The 14989-nt window shown below is 40.5% G+C and overlaps 1 protein-coding gene across 5 annotated transcripts in view; it reads right to left on the reverse strand.

Annotated features, from left to right (window-relative positions):
* The window catches only part of LOC127010339 (glucose dehydrogenase [FAD, quinone]-like), a 99791-nt gene that overhangs the window by 11696 nt on the left and 73106 nt on the right, over positions 1-14989 (reverse strand). For all 5 annotated transcript variants that reach the window (XM_050884270.1, XM_050884271.1, XM_050884274.1 and 2 more), the window contains 4 exons: positions 12796-13001; positions 11109-11298; positions 6640-6777; positions 2683-2804 (listed from right to left, as the gene is read on the reverse strand). In XM_050884270.1, the coding sequence (XP_050740227.1) occupies positions 2683-2804; positions 6640-6777; positions 11109-11298; positions 12796-13001 (656 nt within the window). The remainder of the gene's footprint in view (positions 1-2682; positions 2805-6639; positions 6778-11108; positions 11299-12795; positions 13002-14989) is intronic.

Below are 14989 nucleotides of genomic sequence, written 5' to 3' on the forward strand. Positions count from 1 at the left end.
GTAGTAGTAGTAGTAGTAGTAGTAGTAGTAGTAGTAGTAGTAGTAGTAGTAGCAGAAATATGTAGTAGTAGTAGTAGTAGTAGTAGTAGTAGTAGTAGTAGTAGTAGTAGTAGTAGTATGGAGGTGTTCAAGTGTTTCGAAACGGTTCACTCATTTCATGTCGAAAACGTTCAGACTAAAAAAATCGAATACAATCAGTCGTCTCAGTAGTAGTAGTAGTAGTAGTAGTAGTAGTAGTAGCAGAAGTATGTAGTAGTAGTAGTAGTAGTAGTAGTAGTAGTAGTAGTAGTAGTAGCAGAAATATGTAGTAGTAGTAGTAGTAGTAGTAGTAGTAGTAGTAGTAAGGAGGTGTTCAAGTGTTTCGAAACGGTTCACTCATTTCATTATTTCTATTTGTCTATTGGTTAAGCTTGGTATGGATTGGATGGCAGTGTTAGAGAGGAAGAAGAGAGAGAAGGTGACTTGATTTTTGTTTCGTTAAAAGGGGAGGGACAGACGCATTACCACGTCACATAGTTAGATCAATCTTTCATATTATTGTTACATATTATATTATATTGTAGTCTTTCTTGTTACACTACAGACTACGTGTTGAGTGACCTTCCGACCTCCGCGACCACGATGAGCAACTACACAGAGGGGACGTACAAGAAAGGAAGAACTAAGATGATCTTGTTTGATGCCTTCATCTACAGCAAAAACAAGAAGTCACAGAATGGCAAATACATTTACCTAACCTGTGCACTCAAACATTCTCGCCACTGCAAAGGTACTGCGAATATAGTGTTGGATGAAGATCATGCTCTCAAGGGAGCTGCACACAATCATGATCTCGAGGCTTATGAGTATGACAAGTTCAGCTTCCTCAGGGACCTGCGGAACGAGGTGTGCAACCTGCAGGACACTCGGTCTCTACGACGTGCCTTTGATGATGCAGCAGCATCCAACAGCTCTGTAGGTGGGAGAGTAACATTCAAGCAGATTGAATCATCTTTGTATAAAAATAGGCGAGCACAGCAGCCGAACATTCCCTCTTGCCACGAGGAGGTGGTTGAAAGCCTTCGCCAAAACAGTACATATGGTCAGAACTTTGCAGCCAGTGTTGAGGTTGAAGACAAGGCAGTGATGTTTCTTTCTGACGGAATGAAGGAACATCTGTCTGAAGTCAAAGAAATTGCTTTCGACGCCACCTTTTGCAACACCGAGGCCCTACAAGCAGTACTTTATTGTCCATGGTGTTTTCAAAGGCAATGTACTGCCCATTCTCCACGTCCTTATGACGAGCAAAATCTTGAGCTGTACAAGGGTGCTTGCAAAACTGAAGACGATTGCGCCAGCTTTCAAGCCTGTTGCCGGCATGTCTGATTTCGAGAAAGCAAGTCGAAAAGCATTCTTCGAAGCTTTCCCTGACATGAAGCTGTCAGGTTGTCAGTTTCACTATGCCAAGAGTATATATGCAAAGATACAAAAGTGGGACTGACAAATTTCTATGCATCCAACAAGGACTTCAAGCGCTGGGGACGGATGCTCATGTCGATTCCTTTCCTTCCAGAGGATCAGATTGAGCCTGCATTCCAGCAACTCAAGCAACAAGCACTTGGCCTTGTTGAGGCTGCAGAGGAGAAGACTATGGTGAAACAGCTTCTGAAATACTGGCAGAATTTTTGGCTGCTACAGGTTGGCCCTTCAAACCTCACAGTTTTTGGCCTTGATCGCTCCACAAACAACGATTGCGAGTCATTACACTCAAGATTAAATCGTGAATGCAAGGTGAATCACCCATCTTTCTGGCACTTTTGTGTGCAGATGAATAAGACCAGCAAGAGGGCAGAATTAGATATCACTGCACGAACAATGGCCTGACAACACTTAACAGGCCAAGGAAAATTGTGTCAAAAAGAAACATGGAAAAAGACGTCTCTACTTTGGAAAGCTTGAGATGAGACCTACACACCAATGCAATTCCTGAGTGCCATGTCACATACTGTGACTAGTTTCAAGAAGAGACATGTGGATTTTGATCTCGAACTTGATGAAGAAAACATTGACATTGAACCTCAGGAAGAAGAGGAAGAGGAAGAGGAAGTAGCAGTCAATCCGATGAATTGCAAGGTGTGTTTCCAGGTGAAAGATGTCAGATTCATTCTGATTCCTTGCGGTCATAGCTACTACTGTGACTACTGTGTAGAAAGGATTGGATCCACTTGCTCAATCTGTAGAGCAGAGTTTACCATGAAGCACAGGATTTTTTTCTAGTCTTTTTAACTTAAGTGTGACGTGTGATAGCTTTTTCTAGTTTTTCTAGTCTTTTGTTTAAGTCTAAACGTGACGTGATGTGACAGTTCATTTTTTCCAGTGTCGAAAACATTCAGAATTTACCATTTCTTAGTGTCGAAAACATTCAGTTCAAAAATTTATTTATGTCGAAAACATTCAGTTCAATATTTTTTTTAGTGTCGGAAACATTCATAGTGAAGTTTATTTAGTTTCGAAAACATTCCAACCAATGTTTTTAATGTGTCGAAAATAATCATGATTGAAAAATATATTGCAGAACCATCGAAAATAATCAGTCTACGTTGCCAAATCATTGTCGAAAATATTCATTCTTAAACATGTTAAACTGTCGAAAACGTTCAGACTAAAAAAATCGAATACAATCAGTCGTCTCGTGTCACGTACCCTCAGCACCGTGGCCCGCTTCAGGATGTGCAGGTTGGGGCGGCGTGCGGCAGGCTTGAGGTAGGCCCGGGCTGTGTGCCACCTCTCCCCCCCCCTGATGGTGTAGTCCGTGGGTGCGAAACCTGTCGAAATCAGGGTAAAGGTAAGTCCCCCATGTACACCTGTCCGTCTGTATCACCTGTCTGTACCTCACCACACCTGTCCTCACTACACGATAATTATAATGAGTGAGAAGGAAGAAGAGAGAGTAGGAACGATAGAGAAATTGCAACTACAGAAGGAGTTTATTATGTACACGTTATCATGTTTACCTGTCTGTCTGTATCACCTGTCTGTACCTCACCACACCTGTCCTTCTCACTACACTACATGAGGCTGGAGAAGGGAGAAGAGAGATAAAGAACGAGGATAAGGAATGGCAGAGAACTATCTTCGGTATCGCATCTGTTCTACCGTCACCATACCACCAGACACCTTATACCATACTTCCTCGTCCCTTATCTCACTACTTCCTGAATCGTTATTATGTACACGTTATCATGTTTACCTGTCTGTCTGTGTCACGTGTCTGAACCGCACCACACCTGTAATCTATATAGGGATTGAGAAGGAAGATAAGAGAGAGAGAGAGAGGAGGAAGGACAGAATCTTACTTATCCTATCTAACTTACTTTACTTATCTTAACTCATCACTATACCTTACATGTTCCCCATTGTCTTTCCCTCACCACATCCACCATCATCACCACACTTCCTGCCTCCGTGTATCAGTTCCTCACCACTAATAAGACCCTCACCACAACCCTATGTCTTCCCATACCAACCCTTCATCACCCCCATCATCATCACTACTAATACTACATCATCGGTCTGTCGCCTTTTTCTCACCATTTCCCACTTCCGCTACCTGTTAACGTTTGCACCTGTCCTTCCTAATCACCCACGCACCTCCTTCGCCACTGCCTTATCCGACTCAAAACATTCACATCACTACATTTCTTATCCCTTCCTCGACCTCCCACTAATTACCGAGTCCTCACCACAAGTATACCCAACACTTATGTTCCTCCTCCTGTTCTTATGTTCCTCCTCCTGTTCTTATGTTCCTCCTCCTGTTCTTATGTTCCTCCTCCTGTTCTTATGTTCCTCCTCCTGTTCTTATGTTCCTCCTCCTGTTCTTATGTTCCTCCTCCTGTTCTTATGTTCCTCCTCCTATTCTTATGTTTCTCCTCCTGTTCTTATGTTCCTCCTCCTGTTCTTATGTTCCTCCTCCTGTTCTTATGTTCCTCCTCCTGTTCTTATGTTCCTCCTCCTATTCTTATGTTTCTCCTGTTCTTATGTTCCTCACTCCTGTTCTTATGTTCCTCCTCCTGTTCTTATGTTCCTCCTCCTGTTCTTATGTTCCTCCTTAGTTCTTATGTTCTTCCTTCTCCTCCTTCACCTCTTCCCCGTCTTCCTCTTCCTCCTCTCACCTTCTTCTCTATCCTTCTTCCTCTCTCCTCTCATCGCCCTCTCCTCCTTTCATTCGGTCATTTCTCTTTCTTCTCTCTTCTCATCGTTCCCTCCACCTCCTCCTCCTCCTCCTCCTCCTCCTCCTTCTCTAAAATTTCTTTGAACGCCTGAAAAACAACAACTTCTTCTTACTATCTGATTGTTTACACCTGCCCCTCATCATCTCCCCACCCCACCCCCCCGCACACACACACACACCTCCACTCAGCATTGCCCTATTCCGTATATTCCCTTCACATCCCCCACCGTCACTTCCTCAACCTTCCACTGCTCACTCATTAATCACAACACGTATACCCATCACCACTACAACCTGTTTGCCCATACCTGTAACTCATCATCCCCGCCATACCTCTACTACTGCATGGTCGTATTACATGTATTCCCGTCACTACCCTCCCTATTACTTCCTCAGACTGACGCTACTTACCAATTCCCCACCACAGGCATACCCCATACTTCCTGTTTATCCGTACAGGTACTCATATAAAACCATCACCACCTGCACTTCTGTATCAGCCGACTCTTTCTTAGGTAAGGTAAGGCTAGGTTTGGTTAGGCTAGGTTTGGTTAGGCTAGGTTTGGTTAGGCTAGGTTTGGTTAGGCTAGGTTTGGTTAGGCTAGGTTTGGTTAGGCTAGGTTTGGTTAGGCTCACATCCCTATCATCGCTTCCTCAATCTTAACACACACACAACTAACGTCACTGCCTGTTTTTCCGTATTCCACCTCAAACACCTTAACCACAACCATCACTGCATTAGGTTAGGTTAGGTTAGTTTACGTTAGGTTCACATCCCGTACCAATACTTCCTCAACACATGCATATCTTACATCACTAACTCTTAACCCGTACATACATCCTCAACCTCACTCACCACCACCACGCATACCTGTCACACACCACCATACTGCCACCCTCCTGAACTTGACCCAGATCGAGGATGAGGGAGAGGGTGGGATAAAAAAAGGGATGTTGTCTTACTCAGCTGATTTCCTTCCCCCCCACACCCCCCCCCATCCAGACCGGTCCACAGGAATGCCGTCCACTTGACTGCATGAACCCTTTTCTTTCTTTCTTTTTTTCTTTCTCTCTCTATCTATCTATCTTTTTATCTCTCTTCCTGTCTGTCTATCTAACTATCCCTTCTCTCTATCTAACTATCCCTTCTCTCTAACTAACTAACTTAACTATTCCTCTATCTATCTCTATCACTGTTTATCTACACCTCTCTCTCTATCTATCTATCTATCTACCTATCTATTTATCTCTCTTCCAGTCTGCCTATCTAACTATTCCTTCTCTCTAACTAACTAACTTAACTATTCCTCTATCTATCTACCTATCTATTTATCTCTCTTCCAGTCTGTCTATCTAACTATTCCTTCTCTCTAACTAACTAACTTAACTATTCCTCTATCTATCTCTATCACTGTTTATCTACACCTATCTCTCTCTCTCTCTCTCTCTCTCTCTCTCTCTCTCTCTCTCTCTCTCTCTCTCTCTCTCTCTCTCTCTATCTACCTATCTATTTATCTCTCTTCCTATCTGTCTATCTAACTATCCCTTCTCTCTAACTAACTTAACTATTCAACTATCTATCTCTATCACTTTTTATCTATCTCTATCTCTATCTATTTATCACTTTACTCCCTGACGCGCTCGCTTGGAAAAAATTTATTGCTGTTGTTTCCTCGTCAGTGTAAGAAGAGAGGAAGTTAGCAGTGAGTTTAGAACATTGCCATCGCGGAGATGAGAGAGATAGAGATATTACTGGTCCCTTTCATCATTGTGTTAATCAGAAAAAAAAAGATATTCAGACAACTTATTACGTTTGCCATTTCTTCTTCATTTTTTACTTTAGTTGTTATGTTTTGTATTTAGTTTTTATGATGTGCAAATGTTTATATGTTACTACTACTACTACTACTACTGCTACTACTACAAGGAACATACCCACATTCTTTGCCTATCCCCCACTCAACCCATTTCCTCCCCTTCGTAAAGCTAATAATGATCAATAAAAATATATAAAAAAATACAGTACATGAGAGAGAGGGAGGGGGGGGGGAGGGGGGAGAAATTAATGACCGATAAAGATAGAATAGAAAAAAGCGACTAGGCCTATACTATTTACGAGAGAGAGAGAGAGAGAGAGAGAGAGAGAGAGAGAGAGAGAGAGAGAGAGAGAGAGAGAGAGAGAGAGAGAGAGAGAGAGAGAGAGAAAATAAACAAAGAAAGGAAGAAAAGGAGAAGAAAAGAAAGAAAAAAAAGATATAGAGAAAAATTTTAATCAGCTTCAGTACTTTCCCTTTCGTCAGAGGTCAACAATGGACAAACAACAAGAAAAAATAAAACATAAAACACGCACATCTTATTTTTCCGAGTGTGTCCCTGAAGACGCAAAAGACGAAAAATAACTCGCGGGTCCTTACGAAATAACTCACCGATCTGCGCCGGTCCTGTGGGGTCGACGGTCTTGAAGCCGAGTTGCAGGCCGGCGTTGAGGAAGGCCTCCGTGTACTGCAGGTGCTCCCCCTTCTTCGGCACCACCGTCAGCGGCCCCTCACGCCCGTGGTACGCCTCTGAAACAACACGGTATATATATTTTTTTTTTGAGCAGAGGAGTCAGTTCAAGGGCATAAAAAAGGTAACATATATTAAAAAAAAAGCCCGCTACTCACTGCTCCTAAAAAGAGTTAGAGGAGTGGCCGAAAGATAGGTCAATTTCGGGAGGAGAGGTGTCCTGATACCCTCCTCTTGAAAGAGTTCAAGTCGTAGGCAGGAGGAAATACAGATGAAGAAAGATTGTTCCAGAGTTTACCAGCGTGAGGGATGAAAGAGTGAAGATGCTGGTTAACTCTTGCGTAAGGGAATTGGACAGTAAAGGGATGAGCATGAGTAGAAAGTCGTGTGTGGCTCTCGTCTCACGGCATTTTTTTCTTCTTTGTCTTTGGTTTTGCATTCGTTTGTCTTTGTTCTGCGTCCTTTTCTGTCTCTTTTTACCTGTTGTCTTCTCTTGTCTTCTTCTCCCTTCCTCCCTTATCTCTCTTTAAGATGAAAGAAGGCAAGGAAGTCAAGGGGATACAAGACAAAGGAAGACAAGAAAGACAAAAGAAGACAAAACGTGAAAAGGGTTGTCTTCTGGGGGCATATCCCTGAAGTGTCTGCGTGATTGGTGCTTCCCCAATCCGCTGAGCCGTGGGTGACGCGCGGGTCGTGACTCACAAAATACAACATAATCCTTTTCTAATCATTCTCAGTGTACTCCCATGGAAAAAGTACCACTACAGAATTAACCTATCCATCCCAACCTAACCTATCCTATCCTTATTTGTCCTAATATATCCTAACCTAGTCTATCCTAACTTAACCAGTCCCAACCTCTCCTAACCTCTCCTAACCTTAACTAACCTAACCTGAACCGGGTCTGATGCTGAACCTTGCTACAGCTGATGAATTTGTTTCCGATAGAGGCGGGATAAGAATGATTTGCGGCCTAAGATTAGTTTCGCGTAATTCAAACATCATCCCGTAACATGGCGAATTATGGAGTTAAATTCGAGTTGGTGTCAGCGGGAATTTATTTGTATATCATCGAGTTATTTCCTTTACTGTAAACATTTCTCACATTACATTTCTCCACTTACATCCATATCACAAATCTGTAAAGTAAGAACATATTTTTTTTATATCATGGGATTTACACTCAGGCGAAACAACAAGTATCTATCTACACCTCGACACCTGTTTAGGCAGTTTTATTGGGCGAGGTAACGAGACACCTGTGGAACTCAATCTAACCTTTTTTGCTTGTATTCTTTTATCTCCTTTTTGTTTTGTTTTTTTGTTTTTTTTTGCCTAACTTGACTTCTTTTGTCTTTTTGTCTTCTTTTGTCCTTCTGTCTTCTTTTGTCTTTGTTTTCTTTCGTTTTTCTGTCTTCTTTTGTCTTTCTGTTTTCTTTTGTCTTTCTGTTTTCTTTTGTCTTTGTCTTATTTTGTCTTTCTGTCTTTTTTGTCTGTTTTATTTTGTCTTTGCTTGTTTTGTCTTTGTCTATTTTTGTCTTTCTCGTTTTCTTTTGTCATGTATCCCTTCGACTTTGAGTTATTTCGTAAGGACCCGCGAGTTATTTTTCGTCTTTTATCTTCTGTTGTCTTGTATCCTTGTGACTTTCCTTGACTTCCTTCCTTATATTATTTCACAGAACCCCAATTATCTCAGACACTCCATCTTTATTGATCGTGTATCCTTTCTTCCTCCAGTTCTTGTTTCCCTTCCTATTTAATTTTATTTTTTCTCAAGCACTTCATCTTTACTCCATCTCTTCCATTCTTGCTTCCTCCAGCTATTGTTTTCCTCCTATTTTTTTTTTATTTTATCTCAAGCATTCCATCTTTACCCCTTGCCTTTCATCCCTCCTTCCCCCAGCTATTGTTTTCCTCCTTTTCTTTTTTATCTCAAGTATTCTATCTTTATTAATTCTCTTCAATCCTCCCTTCCTCCAGCTTTTATTTTCCTCCTCATATTTTTCCTCATAAAACACAATTATCTCAAAGCACTTCATCGTTAAAAATACTTTCTCTCCACGCCCCTGGAAACACTAACCTTGCACACTGTAAACACCCTTCCCCCCACCCACCCCAAAAGACACCTGTCCAATCGTTTTATGGCCCACAACACCTTTCAGCTTCTACGTTAATGGTCGCGCGCCCACCTGTTCGTTGTGCGGGGCAGATGTGCAACGAGCTGGCTGTGTGTTATGTCGTCCCGCCCTTCGTGGAGTGCTGATTGATGTATTTTTTCGGTTATTGGCGTAGTTAGGGCGATGAAAGAGAGATAAGGGAGGAAGACAAAGGAAGGTAACAGGAAGGTGACAGACAAAAGAATAGAAGGTAAAAGACAAACAAGAAAAAAGGATGCGAAGACAAACAGAAAAATGGGAAAATAAGACGAAAAAGAGAATAAAAGATAAGAGAAAAGAGATGTGTTTTTCCTGTCAGTGGCGTACCTGGGGTGATCAGGGAGACATAATGGAGGAAGCGAGGTGAAGACAAATGAAGCCAAAAACATGAAAATACAAAAATGATGCAAGATAAAAGACAAAAAAATACAAAAAGAAAAAAATGACAAAATAAAATAGAAGAGAAGAAAAGATAAGAGAGTCAAAAGGAAATAAGACTAAAAAAAAAGAAAAAAAGAAAAAAAAAGAAAAAAAAAGTGAGACAAGAAAAAGGAAGAAAATCGCGTCATGTGGTTTAAGGCAATATCATGACTCGCACAAGAGATGAGTAGCGAGTGATGAGGGAATAAGTACCCAGCTAACACGTGGCTTAAGTAATATATATAATTTCTCTTTTGTGTTTTTCTCTTTTTCTCATTTTTCTCTCTCCTTTCTTTTTCGCTTTAATTCACTTTCGCGTTTTTCTGTTTTTCTCTTTTTTCTCTCTCCTTTCTTTTTCGCTTTATTTCTCTTTCGCGTTTTTCTGTGTTTCTCATTTTTCTCTCTCCTTTCTTTTTCGCTTTAATTCTCTTTCGCGTTTTTCTGTGTTTCTCTTTTTTCTCTCTTTTTTCTTTTTCGCTTTATTTCTCTTTCGCGTTTTTCTGTTTTTCTCATTTTTCTCTCCTTTCTTTTTTTCTTTTCTATTCTTTCTCGTTTTTTTCTTTTTCTCGTCTTTCTCTTTTTTCTCTTTTTTCTCTCTCCTTTCTTTTTCGCTATAATTCTCTTCCGCGTCTTTCTCTTTTTCTCTTTTTTCTCTCTTCTTCCTTTTTTCGCTTTTCTTCTCTTTCACGATTTTCTCTTTCGCGTCTTTCTCTTTTTTCTCATTTTTCCCTCTTCTTCCTTTTTCGCTTTACTTTTCTTTCACGTTTTTCTCTCTCGCTTTTCCTTTGAGGGTTATGATAAGACGCTCTCGATCACAAATTTGGTTTCTCTTTTGTTATGTGGTCTTGGGTAATGTTGAGGTCAGGGGAGAGATGATTGTAGTAACTTATGAGAGGATACTTACATAGCTATCACGTGGCTTAAGTAATATATAAGTTCTTGTTCCAGTGGGTTACAAAAAGACACTCCCACCATTAAGTTTGATTACCCTCTCGTTATGTGGTCTTAGGTAATGATTTTTTTTTACAGCAAGAGAATCAGCTCAAGGGTAGAAAAAAAAATATAACGCACTATACGCCGCTTCGACACAAGAAAAAGAACACTAATTACCCTCATCTATATCTAAGAGTAGAAATCTCGTGCTTGAGAGAAAAAAAGGAATAGGAAGGAAATGAGAACCAGAGGAAGGAGGAAAAGATAGAGGAAATGATTGCACTAACCGATACGAAGAAGAATTACACGGCTATCACATGATTTGAGTAACACAGTATCAGTTCTCTCAAGCGGCCTGTGACAAGATAACAAGACTCTCACGCCACTAAGTTTTGCTACCTCTTTTTGTTGTATTTTCTTTTGTTGTTCCTTTTCGATTTGCGTGCTGGGGCCTCTCTTTTATATTCTTTTTGACATAGGCCTATCTGGTAAATTATATATAATCTAAATCTATATCTGTATTTTTCTTTGTGACATCAGTGTGCCTCATAAATATATCTATAACTTAAGCTATATCTATATCTACCTGCTTCTGTATCTATCTTTTTTATCTTTCTAGCTATCTAATTATTTATCTACTCTCCTATCTATCTATCTATCTATCTATCTGGTTACCTGTCTATCTATCTGTCTATCCATCAATGTAATAATGATAATGATAACAATAATAACGATACTAACTGAATAATAATAATAATAATAATAATAATAATAATAATAATAATAATAATAATAATAATAATAATAATAATAATAAAAAAGAACAACAACAACAACAACAACAACAACAACAACAACACTATCACCTGCTGGAGACTCACCTGTGTCCTGTAGGGGTGGGCCGCGGTAGCCCTCGCTCTTCTTGAAGTAGGGCAGCACACTCTCGTAGTCCCAGCCGGGGTTGCCTAGCGACGCCCAGTTGTCGAAGTCCCTCCTGTTACCGCGCACGTACAGCATCCCGTTGATGGCCGAGGAGCCGCCCAGCACGCGCCCCTGCGGCACCGGACTGCTCTGAAAGGGGGAAGGAGAGGTCAAGATAATAACTAATAATAATAATAATAATAATAATAATAATAATAATAATAATAATAATAATAATAGATAATAACTAATAACTTCTTCTTCTTCTTCTTCTTCTTCTTCTTTTCTCCTTCTCCTTCTTTTTTGTCATCTTCTTTTTCATCTTCTTTTATTTTATTTATTTTTCTTCTTTTTCGTTTTTTTTCGTTTTCTCTTCCTTTTTCTCTTTTTTCTCCTTCTTCTTCTTCTTCTGCTTCTTTTTCATCTTCCTCCGCTAATTCTTAAGAAAAAATAATGTCCCCTAACACGCTGGGGGTACACAAAGAAGGTGCCCGACAAAATACTCCTACATCAGAAAAATTAACAAACCTACACCACACAACTATACGCTCCTACTGTCTTCCCTCGATAGATACGAAAGATACATTCAAGAAAAGATTAAGGAATTCATGTATAGTGAGGTTAGGTGGGGTTAGGTTTACAGGAAGTGCAGTGAATAGCGGGTTTTTTTTTCACATTTGTTTCCTTTTTTTATGTCCTTGAACTGACTCCTCTGTTGTAAAAAAAAAAATAATAATAATAATAATAATAAATAAATAAATAAGACTACTGGCCTCTTGCAGACTCCCTATGTTCTTAAGTCAAATGATGAACCAGGACCGAGGATGGCATATACGAGTGTGACAATGAGTGAAGTGCGTCTTGGGTATCGGGAAAAAAAAATTAAACGTTATTTGCACACCTTAATCACATCCTTATCCCCTTGTTGACTGAGTACACTTGAGGTTGTCGAGGTCAGAGAAAGGTCTCCTCAACATACAACTGCATTTTACAAGGGTTTTTAATTGCTGACGCTTTCTTTTCCTTTACAACAGAGGAAAAAGTCAAGAGAGAAAAAGGAAATCAGCGGATATATAAGCCTGTAATACTACTCCCCGGCAATACAAGTGCAAGAGAATCAGAAAAGATTAATTAAAAACTATTCGTGAGGTGTCTTGTCTACCGGGTATAAAATTAATATGAATCGAAATATCAGACAAACAGTAGAGGCCCATCTTGTCGGTACTGTTACAAAGCTTACAACTGGGTCATATGAAGCTCGAAATTAGGTTCTCAAGGTTACAGATAATTTCAAAGTGAGTAGTCATGATAGGGAAACTAAGAACATCTGTCTGACCTAAATAGACGTCTACTCACCCTGTTACACCCTCCCTACACCCCCTTACCCCCTCCCTACACCCTATTACATCTTTTTTCACCCCTATCAACCCCCTACATCCCTTGCACCCTCTTACACACATTTCACCCTTCCTATACTATCTCACACCATCCCTTCCGCCGCTACACCCCATTATACCCCTTTACACACTTCCTATAGTCCTCTACACCTCCATACACCCTCCCTACACCCCTTAAATCTTCCCCACACCCTCCTAAACACTCCCTCTACCCTCCCTAACATTCTAGGCTCAAGAGGCGTCCGCTCACCCTGTTGCTGTAGCTGAGGAGACCGTGGCGCTGCGGGTGAAGGTTGAAGGCCCAGTTGTTGTCGGAGGGGAAGTAGAAGACGCGGCTGAAGCCCGGCACGATGCTCTCCACGGGGGGCGCCGCTCCCGCCTCTAGCAACAGCACCCGCCACTCCGGCACCTCCGACAGCCTCCCCGCCAACGCACTGCCCGCTGTGCCGCCACCCACTGGTCGAGGGGAGAAGGGCAGGGAGAGGTGAGGAGGGGAGACAATACTCATTACAGGTACAGATGCATTACAGGTAAGGGATCGAAATGTACAGAGGTAGTAATGTTGTCTGTGTTGTCATTGTCGTTGTATTGTCATGTTGTCCTTGTCTGTGTTCAGTATGAGAGGGAAATAAGAGAAGGGAAGAAGTAAGGTAGGGTCACATTACTCATTACATACATCAAATTATTATGCATTCATGGAGCGAGCTGTACAGAAGATAGTACGTCACTGTCTTCTGTATAAGAGAAAAAAACAGGATTGAGGTATGAAAGTATAAATGTCAGTGTGTGTTTAGTCTGAGAGAAAAATGAACAGGGAAAAGGTAATAGAGGAAGAAAACATCCATAACAGTAGATAAATCAAAGAAGGGAAAGGTTCTATATACGTTGGGGAGAAAGATCGAAAACCAAGAATGAGGGAAAGCAGGGAGGAAGGAAAGACTCAAGGAAGAAAAGAGAGATAATAAGGGGAGAGATAAGGAAAGGAGAAAAACAAACTTAACCGTGGATACATTAAAAAGGGAAAAGTTATATAGACAAAAACACGTTGGGGAGAGAGATAGAAAAAGAAGATTAATGGGAAAAAAAGGGAAATGAGGGAGAGAAAATACGGGAAGAGAAAAGGAAAGGAGAAAATATTAACCGTAGATGCATTAAAAAAGGAAAAAGTTATAAAAGCAAAGACGCGTTGGGGAGCACGATAGAAAAAGAAGATTAAAGGAAAGAAAAGCGAAAGGAAAGAAAGACCCAAGAAAGGAGAAAAAAAGGAAAAGAGAAAAAAATAACCGTAAATATATAAAAAAAGGAAAAAAGTTGGGCAGCTCGAAAAACAAGACTGAGGGAAGGAAGGACAAAGGGCAAAAATGACCCAAGGAAATACTCGAGCGACAACACCGCAAACAAGACGTGCCAGATCACTTCCGTCCCGCCGCCCAGCCTCGACCGCGGCCAGAAGGAGAACAAAAAAACAAGGATGAGGTAAAAGAAAGGTCGATGCTGAGAACAAGGACGAGGAAAGAGTGACAGCGGACAGGTACAGAAATAAGGAAAAAAGGAAAAAAATGGAGAAACAACAAAAAAAGGCGAGAAATATCAGGAAGGAAAGGAAGTGAGGATGAGGAAGAAGAATATGAGAATAAGAAATAAATAGGGGAAAGATTATAAGAGAGAAAAATAATACAAGGGAAAAAGAGGCCGTTGTTAATTGGTAAAGGCCCGTTCGACCCCATATTAGGAGGGAGTAATACTTAAAGAATAATAATAAAGAGAAATGGGAGTAAGGGAAGGAAGATGAAAGTAACAACAGAAAACGACATTACAGGCGAAAGAGAAAAAAGATACAGAGAAGAGGCAACGAAGGAGAAGCGGAGGAGAAAAACGTAAAAGAGAAGAAAAGCGAAAAAGAAAGGAGAGAGAAAAAAGAGAAAAAGAGACAAAGGCGAAAGACAAAAACGTAAAAGAGAAGTAAAGCGAAAAAGAAAGGAGAGAGGAAAAAGAGAAAAAGAGAACGACGCAGAAGAGAAAAATGAGAAAGAGAAGAAAAGCGAAAAAGAAAGAAGAGAGAAAAATGAGAAAAAGAGAAAAAGGCGAATGAGAAAAACGAGAATGAGAAGAACAGCAAAAAGAAGGAAGAGGAATAAGAGAAAAAGAGAAAAAAGCAAAAAAAAAAGGCGAAAAACGAGAGGAGCGGAAAAAAAATCGAAAGAGAAGAAAAAAAAAACGAAAAAACGAAAAGGAAACAAAGCGAAGGAGAAAATAACAATACAAATAACAGGAAGTAGGACACACCTGAACAACCTCAAAGCAAGCACGAAGAAGGTGAGTGAGTAAGACCTAAAGGTGGAAAGGTGAGTAAGTCGTAAAGGTGGAAAGGTGAGTAAGACGTAAAGGTGGAAAGGTGAGTAAGTCGTAAAGGTGGAAAGGTGAGTAAGACGTAAAGGTGGAAA

This window comes from Eriocheir sinensis, chromosome 43 (genome assembly GCF_024679095.1).
Source record: "Eriocheir sinensis breed Jianghai 21 chromosome 43, ASM2467909v1, whole genome shotgun sequence".
Lineage (NCBI taxonomy): Eukaryota > Metazoa > Arthropoda > Malacostraca > Decapoda > Varunidae > Eriocheir > Eriocheir sinensis.